The sequence below is a fragment of the Urocitellus parryii genome, chromosome 9, assembly GCF_045843805.1.
Source record: "Urocitellus parryii isolate mUroPar1 chromosome 9, mUroPar1.hap1, whole genome shotgun sequence".
Taxonomy (NCBI): Eukaryota; Metazoa; Chordata; class Mammalia; order Rodentia; family Sciuridae; genus Urocitellus; species Urocitellus parryii.
The window spans coordinates 112,283,930-112,308,074 of NC_135539.1; the positions used below are offsets into that span (position 1 = coordinate 112,283,930).

The following is a 24,145-nucleotide window of genomic DNA, read 5'->3' on the forward strand; positions in this document are numbered from 1 at the left end:
AGCCACATCCCCAGCCCAATATATGATGTTATTTTAAGCTGTGTTTGTGACCGATCAGAACATTAACTGTCTTAGTTGCTAAGCCCCAGGCATATAGCTGCAGTAACTCAGGTCCTTCCATGTTCTCCCTGGGAAAATGATGTGTGTGTGGTGTGGAGATCTATCAAGGGCTGAAAGATGTTACCATGAATTTACCTCATAGTCTAGAGGCCACGAGTACCTTGGTCAAAGATCTTTTTATGGGGTTGTCTCTGGACCTTGAATACCCTCTAAGACTTATTATTGAGGATGAATATTTCTTGCCAAGAATGATAGTTTTGGTGAAAGGTATTTATAAAACATCATTCTATTGGCTGTATTTGGCAAATTTTAGGGTCTTGGTTGATAATAGAGTTTGCAAATGCAACCAGATTCAATATACATCTAGTCAATGTTTTATTTCCAAAGATGACTTTTCCTCTAGCTAAGATTTCAGGCCACACAAATACAATACCTATAGGCCTGTTTAACAAGAGCTCAAACTCAAAAAGTGATCAATCACCTTTAAAAAAAAATTCTACTCATCACAGACAAGAAGTGCAAAGTGAATCTCTTTTGAGAAATGTTGAATGTGAGGTCCAGAAAGCATATCATAAGGATTTTCTTAGGGGAAACAAACTTTGATTTCAGAGAGATCTAGAGACTAGAACTCAGAAACCCCTGATCTTTTTTTAAAATATATTTTTAGTTGTAGATGGATACAATACCTTTATTTATTTATTCTCATGTGGTGCTGAGAATGGAACCCAGTGCGTCACACATTCCAGGCAAGCGCTCTACCACTGAGCCACAACCCCAGCCCCTCCCCATCTTTATTCTTTTCAGTCATGGTGTAATCTGCTTCACATCTGTTCCTGTCTGGGGTTGGTGCTCTCTCACTTAAAGAATCTCTTTTTATGTCATGCGCTGCAAGATACTGCCTGAAAGACATTAACAGGCAACTGGATGGCTCCATGCTTGCTTGGGCAGAATTCATGAGATATTTCTTTAGCAAAAGGGGATTCTAACTGTGGGTAATCATGAGGCAGGCAGTGAAACAGAAGAGAGGAAAGGGGAAGTTGCCATATGAAAAAATGATCATAATTAGTGTTGCTAAGATAAGAAATATAATTAAATTAGGAGGATATGGGTGGCAGGGCTGGGATAATTGTAATAGTTAAGGAATAGTCTAGGGAATATCAGGTAGAAAACATGTATTTAAACATTTTAATAAAGCCTATAAATTTTATCTGGGATAGTCCTGAGTAGCTTGGGCAAAGATTGAGCACCCATCTACTGCACGAGCAAGATAACAAAAAAATAGTTATTTTGGTTGACCAATGTAATCACCATGGGGTTTGCAAAAACAGAACCATCTGTTGTATGAGGAACCATGGAGAGATTCTGTATTTATAGACTGCTGAGTGGGAAAACCAGGCACATTAATGAACTCCCCCAACCCTCAGTTCTCTAATTTGAAATCCACTTTTCTTCTAGTTTCTCAGCTGTCAACATGTACTGCATTGAGAGAGAGAGAGAGAGAGAGAGAGAGAGAGAGAGAGAGAGAAAGGGAGGGAGGGAGAATATAAAAGCAGACCGACTTACTATGACTAATTTAAGAACTCCCAAAGCAGGCTCTTTTCCAAAAATACATAGCAATTGACAATACTGTAAGCTCAGTCTGAAGGGGATATGACACAACTCCTAGCCCAAGGCTGAATCAGATGTTTACTGCCAGTTTGGGCACAGCAGAGAAGTCTGTAATCTCCACAACCCTTCAGTGTTCTTGTGTGGAGTTTTAAAATTAAACATTTCATAATGAATGTTTCCAATGAGTATATCTTTAACAGTCTACCTTAATAATTCCCATTTTTTTTCTTTTGGTTTCTAAGATGGAAGTTGGTTGTAGGGAAAAATTTATATTAGGGTCAAGATTGCTAGTGCTTTTCAGATACTGCATATTCATTTTATTTTATGTACTGGAGATTGAACCAAGGGACACTTAACCATTGTGCTACATCCCCAGCATTTTTTATTTGACACTGGATCTTGCTAAGTTGCAGACGCTGGCTTTAAACTTGTGTTCCCCCTGCCTCCTAAATAGCTGGGATTGCAGGCGTGTGCCATGACACCTGGCTAAAACACATTTCTTAATGAAAATGTTTATATCCTTTGGTAAAATTATTTTTGAAAAGCTTACATCTTTTTTTGGTAATTGCTTTTGCAGGAATAGCTACCTCTGTGCATTATAACTAGACTCTTGCGGAGAAGGTTGGATGGCAGGCAAAGGAAGTAATGACTCTCTTCCAAAAGACTAGAGATTCCTTGGGATGTAGCTCAGTGATAGAGCTCTTGCCTAGCATTTGAAGTCCTAGATTCTATCCTCAGCACTGGAAGGGGACGGAGGAAGAGCCTATAAAGGGATGATAGGATCACATTTCATTCAATGATTTCAGTAAATTTTTACTATGAATTCAATTATGGGGGTGAGGGGACTGGCCAAGATAAAGTGATATCACCATTTACTGGGTAACTACTATGTGCCAGCTAATGTATTAAAAAAGCACTTTGTCTTTTTTCTCTCAGCAAACCCTAAACACTGTCATTTCTATTTTACAAGAACTAAATTTCAGAAAAGTTAAAACTCACTCCAGGTCACACAGCTAGCAAACTGCCAGGAACAATCAGTAATTCAGAGAGTGACCTGTCTTTAGTTTACCTGATAAATATGCTATTTTTTGAGAATTTTGTTCAGAAATCCAGATTTTAATGACTCTCCATTCCTTTTGCTAAGTAGTTCAAGTAGCTTCTTGCACCAAGTGTGACCTTGCTCCTTAATAATGAGAACCCACGAATTTGAAACTCAGGCCATTTATTCGCCTTATCTCCTTCAACCATTACAGCTACTTTAGGAGGTTGGGTTCTCTCATTCCATTTTATAGATGATGAACTTAATGTTTTGGAGAGGTTAAGAAAATAGCTCATAGCCCCCGAATTAATGAAAGGTATTGCTACGACTGTACTCCAGGTCTTTACCTCCAAAACCAGAAGAAGCTTTACACACACCACCTGTGCTTGGAAACATATTTTGGGTTTTAGCTACTGTCACTACTGTCATTGTCAAAGCACTGGCGAGAGCGCACTGTGCAGATATAGTATTTATCAAGTGTTGATAGTGTCCTGGGATCTGATACTTTGACGAGAAAGCTGTCGCTCCATCAACTTCTGGACTCACGAAGGGATGGGTAAGTAGGACAGGCGATAGAGAGCCCCCACAACTTAAGCTCAGCAGCAACTAGAAGCAGCCCCAACGGCAGGGGCTAGGAGACCGCCCCCTTGCTCGGACCGGGGAGTAAGCAAGGGCCCGGGCTACCCCGGGGAGTCCGAGGCCTCGCTTTTGGTTCTCCGAGTTCCTACAGGAGCCTCAGGGAACTGGAATCGACCGGACCAACAACAGAGAACAGTGACAACAGAAGAACTCCAGGGGGTGCCCCTCGCACGCCAAGTCCCCGGGCCCCAACAAGTCCGGACTCTGGGGCTGCCGTGCCTAGCGGATCCCCTTGGGCTCGCGGCCCCGCCCCCGGAAGTGACGCGCAGCGTCGTCTGGGAGGGGCCCTAGCGCAACCGGGGGGTTCAAGAGTGGCGGCGGCCGCGGAGCGCCCAGCAGGCCCGGCCGAGGCGAGGAACGCCCCGAACGCGCGCCCGGCGGGTAGCGGCCTGACGACCCGCGCCGCCGACACTGCCGCCACGTGCGGGGGCGGGAGGGCGGGACACAAGGAGTCTCGGCGGCTTTGCGGCGGCGGGAGATGCGGGAGACTGCGGACAACCGGCGGGCTCGGCTCGGCGGCCGCCGCCGCCTTCTCCGGCTCCGCCGCGGGGGTCGCAGCGGCTGCCGCGCCATCCTCAAGTTCCCAGCGTGAGGAGTTGGCCGAGGAGGGGAGCTTTGCATTCGAGACCGTGAGCGAAAGGGAGCCCCGCGCGGCGCGTGGCCTGGTGAGCGGCTCTTCCGCTCCCATCAAGGTCCAGCTGCAGCCCCTCGGACTGTGGGCGGACGCGTGGGCCGAGGGGCTCGCAGCACAACAGGAAGTGCGGGCGCGGGGCGGGGCTGCGGCGCGCTCCCCTGGGGACCCGCCCCCCGGCCGCTGGTGCCTGCGGCCCCTGCTCCGCAGAGCGCAGGTGGACTCCGGATCGCGGCGCTCCACTCCTCACTCTCTAGTTGGGTTCCGCGAGGTCCTTTAGGCAAAAGGTGGCAGCGGGTTTTGTTGCATGGGTGGAGAGAAGGGGAGCAATTCTGACTTTCAGTAGTGACAGGAAGTTGGAAAATGAAAGTACAGTAATTGAGTGGTTACAAAGACCCGTGAAGTTGTGCCTCTTCCTCGGACTTTGATCTTCTCTGGGGCGCACGGTCCCAGAGGTGTTTCTTCCTTTCCCCTAGCTCGCTATTCATCCGGTGTCAAGTTTCATTTCTTTTTCTACCTCTCTCCAGCACCCACCTCCCGCCTTTACTTTCTGCTTACTGTACCGCTGCAGCAAGGCTGGGCGCTTCTTCATTCTAGTAAGATAAATTGGAAACGTCTTTTGGGGCATTGGTAGAAATAAGGGGCATTCTTGACTGAAGTGATCAAGAGATATTCAGTTGGCTTTTCCCCAAACTATTAATGTTTGAAGTTTAGGACATTTAAATAAAGATTCCTAAATCTGTCCCTTTGGTTGCTGGATCAGATCCTCCCTCCCGTCCCACTCCGCGTGGAAAACTTGGTGCTTTGGTATTTAGGACTGACATTTTCGTTAAAATATAGTATGATTCAGTTTTTTTCCCCCTAAGGAATTCTCTCTTTGATTTTAATTTAAGTATTAAAACTTTTGTTAATGGAGTCTGTTACATCCTGAGGGAAATATTGTCTTCTAAGGGTTTTTTTTTTTTTTTAATTTAACAGTATACATTTGGAAATGGGAATTTAGCTCTGAGAGTTTGTGCAAGACCCTGGGTTTCATTCCCAGCACGCGCAGATGCAGACACACACACACACACACACACACACACACACACACACACACACGAAGGAAGAAATATGCATTTAATATTCTCTATTCTCTTTGTATAAGATCCTGTGCAGTAGTTTAGCTATATCCGGTTACTTTTTGACAAGGATTATTTTGATTCAAAACTAATCTTAATATATTTAAGATTTTTCGTTTTTTAGGTAGCCATTGAAGAATTTGGAAACTTATTTTTTGGTCTTAGCTACTGTCACTGAAAAATAGTTGGGTTATGGGTGGCCACAGCAACAGGACTATGTGTATTATAAACATGTTGAGGGTGGTAGCATTTCACTTCATAGAATCTTCTTTAATAAGCTATTTCAACATGGATACTTCTTTCTTTCTCATTCTTTTCTTCTTCCTTCCTTAATGTTGAGGCTGGAACACAGGGCCTGAAGCATGCTAGGCAGAGGTACCATACCCACTGAGCTACACCTCCAGCTGCCTCTTTTAAATTAGCACAGGGATTAGTCTTTCTTTGGAGTGTTGATAGCATCAATTGTTTTCAGTGTTTAATCCTTCAAAAATCAGACTCCTACCCTGATGAATGTGGTATGCCAGTTATCCCTGCTCCTGAGGAGGCTGAGGCAGGAATATCCCAAATTTGAAACCAACCTGGACAATTTAGTGAAATCCTGTCTCAAAAAATGAAAAGGTCTGAGGGTGTAACTCAATAGTAGAGCACTGGTCTGTCATACTCAAGACCCTGGATATAATCACCAGTACCAGAAGGAAAAAAAAAAAATCAGATTCCTTAAAATGGAGCAGGAAAATACAAGATTTTTTTTTTTAATTTTTTAAAAAATTATAATCATACAAAAGTCAGGATTTTTTAGTGGGGGAGAATACCAAGGATTGAACTTTGGGGCACTGGACCACTGAGCCACATCCCCAGCCCTATTTTGTGTTTTATTTAGAGACAGAGTCTTGCCAAATTGCTTAGTGCCTCACTTTTTATTTCTCCTGTCTCAGCCTCCCAAGCCATGTGCATTACCACACTGGGCAAAAGTTGAAAAAAAAAATTTTTTTTTTTTGTACTGGGGAGTGAATCCAGCCTTCTGAGCACATCCCCAGCCCTTTTTCATATTTTATTTAGAGACAGGGTCTCACTGAATTACTTAAGACCTCATTAAATTGCTGAGGCTGGTTTTGAACTCATGATCCTCCTGCCTCAGCCTCCTGAGGTGCTGGGATTACAGGCATGCACTACTATGCCCATGTTGAAAAATTGGGATTTTGTGAAAAGGAAAATCAAGTATTTTCTCTCCTCCTTGGCTGTTTGTAACAAGAGAAAAAGGATTTATATTTTTAACTCTTAACCTTTGTAATTTTTAATTATTTTTTTCCTCCGTTAGTTTTCCTTTATGACTGGAAATCATTGAAGTTCATAATTAATACCACGCTTTTAAAAACTAAAGTGAAAAGAGTTTTATCTATATCCTCAGGAGTTTGCCAGTTTTTCAATTGAAAGAATAACCTGATATTAAAATTAAATTAGGGACTTTGAATTGGGGAGCTGGGCACAGTAGCACATGCCTGTAATCTCTGTGACTCGGAAGGCTAAGGCAGGAGCATCGCAAGTTCCAGACCAGCTTCAGCAACTAAGGGAGGCCCTAAGCAACTTAGCCAGACTCTGACTCAGAAAAGGGCTGGGGATGTGGCTCAGGGTAAAGCTCCAGTACCAAAAAAAATTTTTTTTAATTAAAAAAAAAGTGAATTAGTGGCTGAGGGTATAGCTCAGGAATAGAATGCTTATTTAATGTACATGAGGCCCTGGGTTTGATTCCCAGCACCACACACACAAAAAGCATTCTTTTAAAAGTATCCATTGTAGTTGTCCATTTTATAAGTCTTAGTTTTTCTCAAAAGAAAATTCATTTCCACTTTTCCCGTCCAAAACCATGATGCTCTTTTTCTTTTCCTCCTAATATAACTTCTAGCCTAGACATCTAATAATGTGCTAAAGAGGCATCAGCATTTCCTGTAGCAGGTAGGTTCTATACTAAAGTAACAAATAGCTTGTCACACTTGACTTCATGGATACTGAACCACTAGTAACCAAAGGGAAAGTGGACACTAACCTTCACCACCTTTGAGCAACCTATCTTTGGGAACCTTCTCTTTGCTCAGGACAGTAATTGTATGCTCATTGTGAATATTTTAGTGACTGTTTCTGTTTTTCTAGCTGTGTAGCTTAGTTACTATAAGCATGTAGGGCTCAAATGTGATCTACATGATAGGTGTTAAGACTCCATGATTTGGGTTTTAGAATTTTTCCCAAAATAAGTGGAATTATAAGCAGCACTTTTATAGTAAAATAGAACTTCCTGTTCTCTGTCTTCCTTTCTTCTATTATTGTCTCTTTCGTGCATACATTTCTACCTTTACCCTAAGCATTCTTGACACAAAGGTGATGTCTAGAAATGTGGAAATTGATTTTTTTGTCTAAACTCATATTTACAAGGGAATAGTATTTACAGGCTTACGCTAACAAATAATTGCTTAAGAAAACTGTATAGTAAAAAATAAAATTATCATGAACAAGCATCATGAGAAGAAAATGGCTATTTGGTAAACTCAGAAAAGTGACAAAGAACTTCCCTGTGCCCCACCATACTTAATGAACATGATAACCACTGTTTTAACTCAGGTCAAGACTGGGGAGCTGATTTCTAGAGGGCACAGTTGTTTAACATTAAGGAAACTCTTCATTTGAGGATTATTATCTCTTAGTACCTAAATACAATACTTCTTTACAATGAACTAGTGATATGAATGTTTTCACCATCTAGAGAAGAGGGTTTCCTAATGAATAGATGAGGATGTTGCTGTGTCGAAGGGAAGTTGGACCCAAGGTATTAGCTTCTTGACTGTGGCATCTCCCCTTTCTATTCTTTATTATTTTCCCATCTTTATTTGCAGATGACAGTATCTCTGTATGACCAGTTTCAAAGTGGTAAACATGAGGATTACTGGAGAACATTTCAAGTGCCTCAGAAAAGTTTAAAAAAACCAAATATTTTTCACTACAGTTTCTTACTCTACCTCTTTTTGGCAGTGGAAGTAGTTGACCCTTAAGGATCTCATCTCCGTGAGCTATATGTGTTAGAATTAGTCTCCTTAGGCCTAACTCTTGTAACATTTGTTTTGTTAGGTTTGTTTGTTTTAAACATCTGTATTGAGAAGTAGTTTATACCCAAGAATTCACCTACCTCTAGTGTACAGTTCAGTGGTTTTTAGTATATTCACAGAACTGTGCAATTACCACCACAATCTAAGTTTAGAATATGTTTAGCAGCCCAAAAAGAAACCCTCTACTCATTAGCTGTCGTTCCTCATTCCTCTCCCTACTCTTCCTCTACCCCCAGCAACTGCTGATCTACTTTCTTTGGCTATAGATTGGCCTGTTCTGGACTTCTGATGTCAATAGAACCATGGACTGTGTCGTCTTTTGTGGCTGACTTGTTTCCTTTGCATAGTAGTGCCTTCAAGGTTCATGCATGTTGTGACAGTAATTCATTTTTTTTATGTTTGAATGATATTCCATTACCACATTTTATTTATCTGTTCATCAGTTAATGGATGTTTGAGTTGTTTCCACTTTTTAGCTATTATGAATAGTTCTACTCTGAACATTCTGGCAAAAGTTTTTGTATGGACATACATTTTCATTTTTCCTGGGTATGTAGGAGTGGTTTATGTGGTAAACTTGTCTGAAGTGGCCATGTGATTTCCACTAGCAATGTCTGAGGGTTTCAATTTCTCCCTACTTGTTATTGTCCATCTTTTTGATTATAGCCATCTTTGTAGGTATGACGTGGTTTCTTATGTGGTTTGGATTTTCATTTCCCTTATAACTAATAATGTTGAACATATTTTATGTTCTTATTGGCTATTTGCATGTCTTCTTTGGAGAAACGTGTTTTTTTATTGTTGTTACTTTTTTGGTTTTGTTTTGTGATACTACGAATTGAACCTTGGGTTTTTGTGTCACTGAGCTATGTTGCTAACCCTTTGCGAAGGCTGATGATGAACTTGGAATCCTCCTGCCTCAGCCTTCCTAGTTGCTGGGATTACAGACATGCAAATCCTTTGCTTCGTCTTAATTTTGTCCTTTTTAAGTTACTTTAGATACTTTAGATACAAGTTGTTTTTGAGATATGATTTGAAAATATTTTCTCCCATTTTCAGAATTGTCTTCTCATTTGATGGTATTGTTTGCAGCACAACATTTAAAAAAATTTTTTTATAGTTGTAGATGGACAGAAAGCCTTTATTTTATTTGTTTATTTTTAATGTGATGCTGAGGATTGAACCAAGTGCTCTACCGCTGAGCTACAGCCCCAGTCCCCGCCCCACTTTTAAATTTTGATGTAGTCCAGTTTACCTATTTTTGTAATATTTTAGTGGAATTGATTTAATTTATTTTCAATCCTATTCTGCCCCACTGAGTTCTCATTCCTACAGAAAGGAAGGTTTCTTTATTTTATGTGTGAATATGTTCAGTTACAAGTTTCTTAGGATGAGTTTATATATGTCTGGCCAGAGTTTTTGCCCTAAAGAATTCTTTCTCATGTACCACATATTTTGAAATTCTATGAGGAAGATGTCTTTGTGAGTGTATTTCCATTTTGCCCTGTTGCTCAAGCCAGCAATTATCAACCAGGATAATTTTGACCTCTCCTAGCAGAATATTGACTGTTTCTAGAGACTTTTTAAAAAAAATTTTGTTTTAGATGAACACAGTACCTTTATTTTGTTTATTTTTGTATGTGGTGCTGAGAATTGAACCCAGTGCCTCACATGTGCTAAGCAAGAGCTCTCTACCACTGAGCTTCAACTCCAGCCCTGGAAATACTTTTAATGGTCTCAGTAGGACAGGGGATGCTATTGGCATTTAGTGGATAGAGACAAGAGATACAGCTAAAATCTAGCACATGAGACAATACCCCAAAACAAAGAATGATCTGGCCCCAAATATCGGTAATGCTAAAATTGAGAAACTGGCCTCAAAACAGGTATGGGGGATTTTTTTCTTTCAGTTTGTCTTGTTAATTAAATAAAGGTTGCTAATCAAATAAAAGAATAATCTATGCAGATGGAATCTCTATAGATAGATAGAACTGTAACAGAACTTGTAAATTAGGGAACATTTTATTGAATTCTCAGTGCTGCCAATTTATGTAAATTACATTTATGATAATGGATACTATTTGGAGGAGAAGTATCAGTTGGAGCAAAAGTAGATTATTACTTGTACCTCAGCTCCCGGCCTGCCCTGGACACATAACTTGGTAAATAATCAAACTAGATAGAGGTTGAGATAGATGGTGGTCCTCTGAGAGACCATGATAGTGAAACTGTAGGGAAAACTCTTTTTTTTTTTTTTTTTTTAAATGGTGCTGGGGATTTGATCCCAGGGCCTTGTGCATATGAGGCAAGCACTCTACCAACTGAGCTATATCCCTAGCCCCAAATTCTTAATAACATATACTCTTATGGCTGGCAATCTTCAGTCTGCTCCCAAAATTTACAGAACTAGCTTTATTCTCCTTACAAGTTGCTTCTAAAGCTGTATGGCATACTTTGGACTCTGGATTCAGATCATCTGGGTTTAAGTCTCAACTTTGCCATTTGCTTTGTGACCTTGGACAGACTGGACAAGGTATTTAACCCTCTATTGATTCATTTTTCCATGTGTAAAATGAGAGTGCAGCCATATCTATCTAATAGGAATATCGTGGGTATGAAATGAGCTAGTACACTTAGAGCACTTAAAACAGGCCTCTGATATACAGTGTTAATTCTATCACATATCTGTATTCTTTCAGCCCACTGCTATGGACAGTGCCATTACCCTGTGGCAGTTCCTTCTTCAGCTCCTGCAGGAGCCTCAGAATGAGCACATGATCTGCTGGACCTCTAACAATGGGGAGTTCAAGCTTTTGCAGGCAGAAGAGGTTGCTCGTCTCTGGGGAATTCGCAAGAACAAGCCTAACATGAATTATGACAAACTCAGCCGAGCCCTCAGATACTATTATGTAAAGGTAACACACATCCTGATCTTGATGCTATACAGAGAACCTCAAGCCAAGAATTATTTCTTCTCTTGTTGAGGTTATAGGTATTAATGTCTTGTTTTATTTTAATACAATTTATTTTATAGCCTTAGCATTTAGAATTAGGACACAAGGTATAAGTGTTCTGGGTGTATTTCTGTAAACTCTCAGTAACCTACTCTCATTACATGTATTTTGTTCCCAACTACAGTTGTCTTTAAAAGAAAAAGTCCAGATTGGAATACAAAAAAGGAATTCTGAGATTCTTGAGGATAAATATTCTCATGTGTGTCATAACTTACTTTAAAAATTGTCATGTATACTTTTTTTTATAGCTTTACTTTTTTTTTTCCCCCCTTGGTATGAGGGCTCCCAGAGGCTCTTTACCACTGAGCTTCATCCCAGTTCTTTTTATTTTCTAAGTTGCTTTGGTCTTACTAAGTTTGAGGCTGGCCTGGAACCTGCCATCCTCCTGCCTCAGCTGGGATTATAGGTGTGTACCACCATGCCCACCTGCTTTGCTTAATTTTGTTTTCATTTCACTCAGGGAGTATAAGTTAATACTTTAAAGAATAGCTATTAATATAGTTGATTTCCTAGGTAAAATTGTTTGTTTAATTTCTTACTATTTTGAATACGTTCTTGGGCACTGAGGAAAAATAAATGGTCCAGAGACTTAGAATTTAAAAAACTAACTGTAACCCCAGCCCCTTGGGGGGGCTAAGGCAGGAATATGTTCCAGGCCAGCCTGGGCAACTTAGAGATGAGCTCTTACTTTCACCTTTACGTAATTGATCTTTTCAGCTTTCCTGTACACAGATAAGAGGCAAGGATCAACTGGAATTTCTGAAGGAAGTAGGAACCTGCAATGTTCTGAATTCCTTTTTGCTTACTCAGGATGCCTATGGCTTATTCCTTTGGAATTATTTAAGATTGCAATTCAGTTCTGACTTTATACAGATACTTGGTTGATAGAGGTAAACAATTGAAATCATTCAGGTTTTGTGTAACATACTAGTTCAGTTGCTGATAAAACATTTGAGTGTTGTTGCCTTAACTTCTCCATCATAGTAGAGGCTGTGTTTGGTATAGCTACATGAATGTATATGATTTTGAGGCTTCTGAGTAAACTGTGCCCACTTCTTATCATTAAGCTACCTTACTCATAAGCTGTGGGACATAAGTTTATAGGAAAGTGTAAGAATGCTTATCTTCTTTTTTGTAGTACCGGGGATGGAACTCAGGGCTTTGCACATGCTAACAATGCTTATTTTCTTTACCTACAGAATATCATCAAAAAAGTGAATGGTCAGAAGTTTGTGTACAAGTTTGTCTCTTACCCAGAGATTTTGAAAATGGATCCAATGACAGTAGGTAGGATTGAGGGAGACTATGAAACTTTAAACTCCAGTGAAGTCAGCAACAATTCCAAAGATGTGGAGAATGGAGGGAAAGAGAAACCACCTCAGCCTGGTGCCAAGACCTCTAGTCGCAATGATTACATACACTCTGGCTTGTATTCTTCATTTACTCTCAACTCTTTGAACACCTCCAATAAGAAGCTTTTCAAGTCAATAAAGATGGAGAATCCTGCTGAGAAACTGGCAGAGAAAAAATCTCCTCAGGAGCCAACACCATCTGTCATCAAATTTGTGACAACACCTTCTAAGAAGCCTCCCATTGAACCTGTTGCTGTCACCATTTCAACTGGCTCAAGTATTTCCCCGTCTTCTGATGAAACTATCCAAGCATTGGAGACATTGGTTTCCCCTAAACTGCCTTCCCTGGAATCCCCAACTTCTGTATCCAGCGTAGCTACCAGTTTTACCCCTACACCTCCTGTTCCGTCCATTCCCCCTTCTTTGAAGGAGCTTCCTAGGACACTTTCTCCACCGCTGGGCTCCAACCCAGACATTGACACAGACATTGATTCAGTGGCTTCTCAGCCAATGGAACTTCCAGAGAACTTGTCACTGGATCCTAAAAATGAAGATTCAGCTTTGCCAGAAAAGGACAAAACAAATAATTCATCAAGATCCAAGAAACCCAAAGGGTTAGAACTGGCTCCTACCCTTGTGATTACAGGCAGTGACCCAAGCCCACTGGGGATATTAAGCCCATCTCTCCCTACAGCTTCTCTTACACCAGCACTTTTTTCACAGGTAACTCTCTGTATTTTTAATGCCATTGTTTGTATTTACTCACTTCTTAAAACAAATCTAGAATTTCCACCTGCAAGTTTGTTTTCTGTTCTTATTCATCTTAGAAAGGTTATGTGTAATTTTTCACTTCAATCAGTTTTGCCAAAATAAAAGGTTTAGAGTATTTTTGGTGAAAATATATTGTTGTGTAAGTAAGTAAGTAAGTAAATAAATAAATATATATATATATATATATTTTTTATATATATACATATTTCTCTCTGGGTCTCGTGAAACTGTTACAGTAGTAAAAATCCTGAGAACCTTGAGAAAAAGGACTGATGTGATGTTGAATAACAAGTTTGTTTAGTTACAGTAGGTATTTATTAACTTGCTCATCTCATAGAACATTTTAATAGATAACTTCCAGACCATCTCATTATTAGAAGGAAAATGATGATTCATTTACCTACTATTCTTCTGCATCTGAATTCAGGTTTGTTTTTCTATTTGGGAAAGACCCTGTGTAAATTTGTTAAAAATTAGTTACTTTGACCTTATCTTTCTTAGGTTAGAAAAATGATCTCTTGAGATTTTCATCATAATAAAATTTTTAGATTTAGGGATATTTGGAGTAGAGAATAATATTATATTTGGGTTCAGTTAGTATGTTAATTTATTTATAGTTTGGCTACTTGTATACTATGGCAAGGATAAAGCATAATCCTGGTAAGTCCTTTAGTGGATATTTTTGTGTATTACAGACACCCATCTTGTTGACTCCAAGCCCCTTGCTCTCCAGTATCCACTTTTGGAGTACTCTCAGCCCTGTGGCTCCCCTGAGTCCAGCCAGACTGCAAGGTGCTAACACGCTTTTCCAGGTAAAAGGCTATCTCTTGTAATGTTAAATGAAGAGGTATGCAAAAAGGCACTGTCTCACTGTTCATTTTAGTCATTATATAATTTCTATTTGATAAATATTCTTTGTTTTATTTTTTAATTTCTACATTGATTTTCTAGCTAGCGAGCAGCTTATATTAATATTCATAGCAGTTTCCTTTTCATTATTTACTATTAATATTCATTTGATTTAGACCAAAAATTGTTTGATACTGAGATTTTTGGACTCATTCATTTTTTTTTTTTTTGTCATTTAAAATACTAGAACTCTTCTATCAAAAATGTATTTACACACACACACACACACACACACACACACACACACAGAGCTGGGTATAGTAGTACATGCCTATAGTCCCAGCTGCTCAGGAAGCTGAAAGAGGAGGAGGATTGCTAGAACCTAGAAGTTTGAGACTAGCCTGGGCAATATAATGAGACCTTCTTTCATTAAAAACAAATCTGTGTATCTGTAAATAGATATGTCTATACATAGATGCGGGTCTGAACTTACAGTGGGTTTATACCCTGATGACCCCATTATTGTAAGTCAAAAATATGATCAGCTGAAAATACTTTTAGGCCAGGCACTGTGGTGCATGCCTGTAATCCCAGCTGCTCAGGAAGCAGAAGGATCCAAGTTTAAGGACAGCCTGAGCAACTTAGTGAGACCCTGTCTCAAAATAAAAAGGAATGGGGATGTAGCTCAGTGGCAGAGTGCTTGCTCTGAGGGTTGGTGCAACGCCCTGGGTTCAGGGGATTTAACAAAAAAGAAAAAGAAAATGCATCTGAACCATCTGAACATTATCACCCAGCAGCACAGCAGTGGCACACCGTGGATCATCAGTTGCTTCCCTGTGATCCGGTGGTTGACTGGGAGGTGTGGTCCTCTGTTGCTACTCAGCATGGCAAAGGGGTGTATACTGCATGTTACTGGCCTGGGAGAAGATTAAAATTCAAATTATGGTTTCTACTGGATGCATATGGCTCTTGCACTGTCTTAAACCATAATATGTCAGGGACTGCCTTTGTAGATACATATACATATATACAGATATGTACACAGCCTCATGTTGGTGTGACAGGAATACATTAGGAAGATGACATTAGGTGATTGTGTACCATACAAACTTCAGTGGTGTAGCCTGCTACACACCTGAGGGGGAGAGAGATACCAAGCCTAGGAGAAAATGATGCAGTCCAGAGACAAGGTAAGCAGGAGGTGTGTGAGGCTGCTGCAGGGAAAAACATGGCATCTGTTTTACAGTGAATTTTGTAAGTGGAACTTTGTAAGTGGAAAGCGCACAGTCTATAATAGTGATGAAACGTCTAGTGTGGTGTAGTAGAGACATAAACCAGTAGTAGTCATTGATTATCAAACATTAGGAACTGTACATAACTGTGATACTTTTTTTGAAATTTTTTTTAGTTGTCGATGGACCTTTAATTAATTAGTTAATTAATTAATTAATTTGTAGTAATGCTGAGGATTGAACCCAGTGCTTCACACATGATAGGCAAGCGCTCTATCACTGAGCCCCAGCCCATGTGCTCTACCTTATGTGACTGGCAGTGCAATAGGTTTGTTTACATGTTGCACTGCAGCATTAGGACAGCTCTAGCATCATTAGGGGATGGGAATTTTTCAGCTCCATTTTAATCTTAGGGAACCACTATTGTGTATATGGTCCCTCGTTGACCAGATAGTCATCATGTGGCACATGATTGTGTATAGGAGAGCTCTATGTACAGGTTCTCTCTTTTTAAAATTTGACTTTGTATTGTGTGTGTGTGTGTGTGTGTGTGTGTGTGTGTGTATGTTTAGGTTCCCTCTTGGTTTTGGGGGGTATCAGGGACTGAACTCAGGGGCATCCAACTACAGAGCCCTATCCCCAGCCCTATTTTGTATTTTATTTTGAGATAGGGTGTCACTGAGTTGCTTTTTGCTAAGGCTGGCTTTGAACTCAAGATCCTCCTGTCTCAGCCTCCTGAGCTGCTGTATTACAGGTGTGCACCACTGCACCCAGCTAGGTTCCCACTTTTAATTAAGAATTTTGTATTTTTTAAATAGAGGAAAGCCTTGAGAATAGTCTATCAAATATTCTCATTTCTTCCTCACTCAGAATTGATATATATCAGAAAATGAATATAATCTCTTCACCAATATGATAGGGAAAAGTCTTGCTATTTTTAATGGTTCTAAACATATTTGGCCCAAACATTTAGACTTTATAAATTGTAAACTTTCTCGTGGTCAATATATTTACTTTTTCAGAGGTGACTATTCCTTGGATATTTCCTTATATTTTATAGTTATAATTTTTTTTTTGTTCTTATGAAAGTGAATGGGTAAGGAAAAGAAGACAAAATTTAGGAATTTGGCATGTAGCATTGTGGTAGAACGCATGCTTAGCATGTGCAGGGCCATGGGTTCCATCCTCTGTGCCTAAAAAAAAAGAAAAGAAAAAAAAAAACCCAACTTCTGCTTCTGTTTGTTTATTTACTTATTTATTTAGATTTTTCAATGCTAGGGATAAACCCCCAGGATCTCGGAAATGCTAACTTGTATCCCCCTCCTTTTTAAAAACAAACAGGCTGTAGTGCATACCTATAGTCCCAGCAGCTGGGGGGCTGAGGCAGGAGGATCACTAGTTCAAAGCCAATCTCAGTAACTTAGCATGACCCTGTGTCAAAAAAAATAAAAAGCTTTGGGGATATGGCTTAGTGGTTTAGCCCCCCTGGATTCAATCCCCATACTATCCCCACCTTGTTCCCTACCCCCTCCCAAAAAAAATTCCTGAATTATTAAATGGGAAAAGTGTTGAGAATCTTCCATATTTTATTTTTAAATTTTTCTTTGCTTCTCCTGAGCACATAATTTGGGCAAAGTGGTAGTGCTTCTGTAGCTTTAGCCTAGAATCTTCCTAAGTGGGTGATCTCAGAATATGTGATGGGAAAGGAATGCTTTTCTAAATGAGCACCCTATCTTTCTGGACTTCTTTTTGAGGGTTCATGTTTTATTTTATAACTGAATAACACTCTAAGGTGCATATTGTCATTTAGTTAACTTTCTAAAACTTTCATTTGAGGTTAAATGTAAACCTACGTTATCTTGACATAATGAAATGTAAAGGTTTGTTCTTTATTTCCATTCTGTTGAGGTTGTATGGAGAGAGTTAATACTTAGAATGTTAGGACAAACACTTAAGGTTTTATTATGATATCATATACTTATTGATGAAGTTACTGCTTTTATCCTGTGAGCCACTGCAAAGTCTGTTTTCTGTGTTCTGCCTTAGGGAATATAGTAGAAACAAAGTGAAAGTTGGGACTGAGTAGTAAGATGATAAAGTGTTTTTGTTTTCTTTCTCAGTTTCCTTCTGTACTGAACAGTCATGGGCCGTTCACTCTTTCTGGCCTGGATGGACCTTCTACTCCTGGCCCATTTTCCCCAGACCTGCAGAAGACATAACCTACGAACTTGTGAAGTGAGAGAACCAAGGAACAAAGAAATAGACATTCGACATGATTGCGTTTGAAGTGAGAGATCCATAGTTCTACAATGCTGATAATATACAATTGTGATTTTTGTCATTTCCCACTGAAATACCTTTTTAGGATTCCCTCCCGTTAGGACTCAATTTGGATTATATGTAAAAATGCCTTAATTGGAGTCAAACCTCCCTCTCTCTTCTTTTTTTCTTTTATATTTTGAGCTTTGTATTAAAGTAATTTTGGTGGGGTTTAGCAGCAATGCTTTGCAAGAGTGGTTAAGAATAGAGTTAACTCCTGGCCATTGGGACCCATTGACCAGGAGAAAAAAATTAAAGAAATGTTAGGTAAATGAAATTGGCCATATCTTTAGGACTAAGTGTGCTCTGTTGAATGAGTAAATGTGAGTTTTTTAAAGCAGTGGGAGAAAAAGAACCATTCCTCTTCATACACAGTAAGATTGGTGTAGTACTACTGAGGAGATTTTGTTTTGTGCTAACTGCAACATGTATAAGCAACTCCAAAGAAAGGCATCTTATTTCCATTTATTCTGGGTGGGTCTCTTAGCTACATGCATGGTCTTCTCTGGACCTGTCAACAGGGCTTAGAGCTAGTCTATTTCAACATAAGATATTCAACTTAGGGTATAATATGGTTTTTAGAACATTCAGTGAGACTGTGGGGACACCCCCCCCCCCATACACACAGACATCTAGCACAGTAACGTCTTCTCTCTAAACAGTGATTCCATACCCATAGAATACAGCATGGCACATGATGACTTCTAGGAGGGTGGACTTGGGTTTTGAAAATTGGAAGCATCTCTAAATTAAAGGTTTGATTACCTTGAAGCAACACATGGGGCTTTTCCCAGTTAGAAGATAGCCAAAGAGAAAGAATCTTGCTCCTTCCTATCTGGTTTATCCCATTTCCTGCTGTATATTTAGCATCTTTCCTTTTAAATCAGAGGTTATTAGGGGTTGTGACAGTGTTCGGATGTAATTAGGAAGGTAGACTGCAAAGAGAAGCCTTCTAATCAGTAGTGAGACAAAGATGTGCTTGTTTCTTTCAGTTTCTCTCTCTCTCTTTAGGGAAGAACAGATTTCATTTGGCAATGCTCAGACATAGTGATTGCATTGTTAGACCTTCATCTATATTATAAGATTTATAAAATATTACCTTAGGTAAGTCAATGCCAGGTGTGGACAGATAGCTTGATTCCCAGACTGAGTTATACCAGTATCACAGTGGAATCTTTTGAGAAGTTTGGCTTTAAAGTCCAGGACTAAATTAACATGCTTCCACCACCACTGTGCCCATTAAACTAGTCTCTTAACCTTGTAGTTGAATCATGGGAACTAAGTGGAATGAGGGAGTAAGACTTGAGGGCTCAACATGACACTGTTACAAGCCAGCATCTTCCAGATGCACATTATTTGCTTTAAGTTTTATTTACATACCGTGTAGAAAAGCTTTTGTGTAACATACTGTGCTATCTTATCTCATTAGCAGTGGAAGGAAAGTCCTCGATGAGCTGCCTCTGAAGGTGTGTGTTGGGGACCTGTTACTACTTTGTTGGTATTTACCAGCTGAACGTTCTGTTCCTGAGATGTGCAATAGTAGTGTTGGAAGGTAGTGGTCAGTAGTGATGGGAACAGACATTGGACTTTCTTCCCATATTGAATTATTTAGCTTTCATACCTGTTTTAAATTAGATCCCTGAGCAGCTCTTTGGAATAGTTTTATTAGGCTAACATTTTGTATAGTAATTAATTATTGATGGTTGATTTAAATAGATGCTTTAAATTCTGAAAGCACAAAGGTATTTTTTTTTAATCTTTGAGTTAAAGGAGAAAAGCCATTGGTTTATTTTCACAGATGATATATTTGATAATTTTCTGTCTCAGCACAAAGGTACCTTGGCACCATTAAAACTCAAGGCATTTCCCTAGGAAGCTGTTTTAACATCAGGTCTCCTTTGCTTTAGTCTGTCGCCGAATCCTCTGAGAGGTGTGAGGCCTTAGGAGGTAGATGGTGCTCTGCTTTCTCTTTGAGATCAACTAAGTTGGGGAAGCGCTTGCGTGCATGAGTGTGTGTGTGTCTGTGTCCATGTCTGTGTGTCCTTTTTTAAGTCAAGGTTTACAACCTTAGCAAGTGTGTGAGGCTCTGAGACAGCCTCCCTCCTGGAAAAGTCTAAGAACAATTCTTAGCATCAAAAACATACCACATGGGGCAGGGGTTGTGGCTCAGAGGTAGCCCAGCAAGTGTGAGGCACTAGGTTTAATCCTCAACACCACATAAAAATAAATAAATAAAATAAAGGTATTGTGTCCATCTACAACTAAAACAAATATCAAAAAACAAAACAAAAAACATATGACTTAAGATGAGTATTCACTGGGGAGATGTGTTTCGTGGCTGCAGCTGGTATCTCAGTAGTCACTTTGTTAGGATAATTGCTGGTGGACAACGGTAGCCTAAGTCAAAGGAGAGGAGCAGGCTGCCAGGGCCTTGGGATGTCCTCTGTGATCACTTCTTCTGCTCTAGTCATCTGCTGGAAAATGTTTAGCAGCCAGAATCTCTGAGGTGGCCAGGGGAACCCCTGAATTTATGGAATTTATCAATTTTCTTGATGTATATTACTCCACTGGGGCTGATTTTTAAGCCACTGCCATGGAGTTGAGAAGGGATATTCATAGTTGACCCAGAGTCAGTGCCAACAAACCACTGCATTTATTCCACCTCTGGGTGGATTTTCACGTTTAAAATAATTTTTAATTATATGCTGATTTGTAAAATTACCAAATTAAAATCTCATGTCTTGACTTTAGTAACTTTTTTCCTCTGACACTACCGATTGAACCCAAGGGCCTTCTACCTCTGAGCTGTATCCCCAGCCCTTTTTATTTTTTATTTTGAGACAAGGTCTTGTTAAGTTGCCCAGGCTGCACTCAAATTTGACGTCTTCCTGCTCAGCTTCCCGAGTCACTGGGATAACGAGTGTGCACCACTGTTTAAATCTTTTTTTTTTTCCTCTCACAGTTCATCATAGTGCTTTTGTGATGTTATCTTTCTCATGGCATACTTTGTATGTTTGAACAAAAGGAAAACTTTCTTTAAAAAAAAAAAAGTTTATACGTAATTGAAGAATCTAAGAGATTCTCTAAAGGTCAATCATAAGCTCTAATCTTTAAAATCTAGGTTATTTCCCCCCCCCCACATTTTGGCAATTAAAATCTAGGTGTAATTTTTTTTTTCAAATTTTGGTGTGGACCCAGGTGTGATAGCACACACTGTAATCCCAGCAGAAGGGGAGGCTGAGACAAGAGGATCAAGAGTTCAGAGCCAGTCTCAGCAATTTAGCAAGGCCCTAAGCAACTTGGCGAGATTCTGTCTCTAAATAAAATATGAAAAAGGGGGATGTGGCTCAGTGGTTAGGTGCCCCTGGGTTCAATCCCCAGTATCAAAAAAAAAAAAAAATTTTTTTTTTGGTGGGGAAAGTAAGCCATGAGGCTACTGAATTCCTTCCTTCCTTCCTTTTTTTAATAATGGGGGAAATTCCTTGAAGATTTATTTGCATGCTATATTAGAGATCAAAAAAGGCATTGACTGGCTATTAAATCTGAGACTTGGAATTCTGGAGCTGTAACTCCAGGCTGTTTATGGTATCACCACAGTCCTGTTCCCACCAACATTGGGCAATGTCTACTCTGGTAGCATTGTTTCATTCTGATTTTAGAATTTGTATTATAATTCCAAAGTTTTAAAAGGTAACTTTATGTTTCTATCAATTTTAGACACTCAGTGATATTTCAGAAAAGTGTTCTCTACCACTGAACTACATCCTCAGTCCTTTTTAAATTTTAAAACAGGGTCTCACTAAGTTGCTGAGGCTGGCCTTAAATTTATGATCTTCCTGCCTCAACCTCCCAACTACACACTGGGATTACAGATATGTGCCACCATGCCCCAGCAGTCTGTAGTCATTTTTATCATACCCCTCATCAGTAAATTTTTGAAAACAGAAACTTTCCCTATGAAAAACTCTCATGTGTTTCTGTTGTTATATACCACTACACTAAAGTAACATGTATGCGTCATGCATATTATTTCTGACAGCTTGTTATCTCTTTCATCTTTGTATCAAGTGTGCTTAAAAGCTTCTTTTGTTCTTGTGTTATATTTTACTAACATTCAGATTTCTTTATGCTAAGATATATAACAATTTCCATTTTCTTGTTGTATTAATAAATGTGTGTGTGTGTGTGTGTGTGTGTGTGTGTGTGTGTGTGTGTGAGAGAGAGAGGAGAGAGCGCCCATGAGGGAGAAAGAGAGATATAGTATCTGAAGGAATTCTTTTCTTGATGGGTCTGTTCTGCTTATTGCTTTATTTACTATATATGTTTTATTTACCCCCAGAAATCTAGAATTGTGCTGAAGTGCCCTTTTAAGGTGTAGAAACAATTATGGAGATAATGCAGGTTGCTGGGCAGAAACTTGGGGCTCTGAATGAACCACCAAACCCAATTGGAAAGTTAGAAAGATGTACCTATTATCTGAGGATGTGATAGAATATAGTATTTCTAAACTGGAACCAGGCTGTTAAATGTCCAGGCCACAGTAGTTTGAATGAAGTGAAGGTCAACCATGATTGTCTTTCTTCAGCAGGTGCTCTGACCAGAGAAGCATTCTGTGGAAAGTATTTTAATTATTTTTTTGGTCTGGGATCAACAAATAAATGTTTTGTTTTTGTTATCAATGCTGGCATTGCCTGAAACAGGTGCCCTGTTTTAACATGAGAACCATCCTCACTGAAAGAAAAAGTTTTAATCTTGGAGTCTAGAATTCTTTGCGAGTGGTGGTGGTGGTGGTACTGTATTAAGCAAGAACAGGAGGTGCTTGATTTCACTTCTCATTCTTGGTAGAACCTGCCACTATCAAAGTTGTGTTTTGACTATAATAAACACAGCAGATCTGAGAGGTGAATTGGTGGTGGTGGTGGTGGTGGTGGTGGTGGTGGTGGTGGTGGTGGTGTAAGTGGCTTACCAATGCTCCATCTGAAGCTGCCAGGGTCTTCAAGCTGCTTTTCTGAACAGAGAGATACCTGGATAGCCTGCCAAAGAGCAGCCATTTTGAGAATGCTGCCGTTCATACTTAGCCATTGTGAAAGATGGAAACCTGGAGGTTTGTGTGAGAGGGGAAATGTTGACTTTAAACTTCCTACAGAAGCCAGGAAATTCAAGCTGTTGTTGTCATTATTTTATTTTATATTGCAGTGCTGGGGATCACGGAGGCCTTGTACCACAGAACTAGACTCCCAGCCCCACATAATTTTAAATGAAACCTCTTACTAGGACATTCACGAAGGATACAAACATAGAAGTCTCTTGAATGCTAAATTTTTGTGTGTAATACACATCAGGGAGTTTTATGAGATTTAAAACTTTACTTTGAAATATTTAATTGGGAGACTAGAATATTCTTTCTAAACCATTCTGATTTATTAGCCAAGTACATGTATGTGTATGTATATACTGATGTATGGACTGAGAGAGTGTGTGTATAAATCTGTTTTTCACAGGGATCATATATTATCCTCTAAACTAGGATGGCTCCTAGTTTATTTTATACTAAAATTTAAAAAAAAAAACTTGCTGCATTTTGCAGTTGCTACTTTTTAAAGATTAATGTCTTGCACATTTCAGTTTTTAAATACACAGAATCATGGGCCTTAAAGACTAATTGCTTGCTAACATTTTAGAAATACCGCACTGAAATATGTTGTACTCGAAACATCTTAAACTCTTCCCTTATGTTTGTATATTATTGAGCTAATAAGGATGTCTTTTCTTAAAATTTCTACATTTCTGTTTGCTTTTGTGAAAATTTTTATTTGACTGGGTTGTTAAGTTTCTCAAAAAGGAGATTTATATTAGAAATACTGTGTCTACCATACAGAGAATTCGACCATGGATTGATATAAAAAGTGGAGGAATTCTAGTTTTGTGCTAATTTACCCCATTTAAACTGTACACAAACAGCATTAACAGAACTGCAAAGGAGGGCTTCTGGGTTGAATGGTCTCAGCTTTTCCTCATTCCCATCTCATAAAGGCCCGCTCTGGTTCTCTCTCTTCCAAGGATTATGAGCCATGCTCAGACAGGCCTGGGATCTTCTGGATGGGGTAGGGATGGAGTGGAATGCCCTGTGGCTGGCCCAGAGTTCTAGCCAATAGAACCATTCAGATCTGCCTGGCATTCATGGTGGGAATATACCATATTAAATCACTTCGCACTTTCTTGGGCACCATTATTAGCACTGTTTTTGTTTTTAATAACTGGAAGCACTTAATGATTATTTTGTTTAATTTCAGCTTAGTATATTAGGGGTCATGGGAGTAAGGTTTATTTCTCATTTACTTTGTGGGAGGAACTTAGGAGTGTTTGGGGAAGGGATAAAAGACTACCTAGTGAGCCATTCTTCTAGGTTCTGTAA

The 24,145-nt window shown here is 39.5% G+C and overlaps 1 protein-coding gene across 1 annotated transcript; it reads left to right on the forward strand.

Moving 5' to 3' along the window:
• Positions 1-3,807: 3,807 nt before the first annotated feature.
• Positions 3,808-21,133, forward strand: Elk4 (ETS transcription factor ELK4). The gene is made up of 5 exons (XM_026387442.2): positions 3,808-4,011; positions 10,893-11,108; positions 12,407-13,282; positions 14,026-14,142; positions 17,532-21,133. The coding sequence occupies exons 2-5, from the start codon at positions 10,902-10,904 to the stop codon at positions 17,628-17,630; spliced, it is 1,299 nt and encodes a 432-aa protein (XP_026243227.2). The 5' UTR covers positions 3,808-4,011; positions 10,893-10,901; the 3' UTR covers positions 17,631-21,133.
• Positions 21,134-24,145: the final 3,012 nt, after the last annotated feature.

Excerpts from the sequence above, each read along its gene's own strand:
- Elk4 (XM_026387442.2), top strand. The coding sequence starts at position 10,902 with ATGGACAGTGCCATTACCCTGTGGCAGTTCCTTCTTCAGCTCCTGCAG. Across the intron at positions 11,109-12,406 it reads TCAGATACTATTATGTAAAG|AATATCATCAAAAAAGTGAA; the intron begins GTAACACACATC and ends CTTTACCTACAG. Across the intron at positions 13,283-14,025 it reads CACCAGCACTTTTTTCACAG|ACACCCATCTTGTTGACTCC; the intron begins GTAACTCTCTGT and ends TGTGTATTACAG.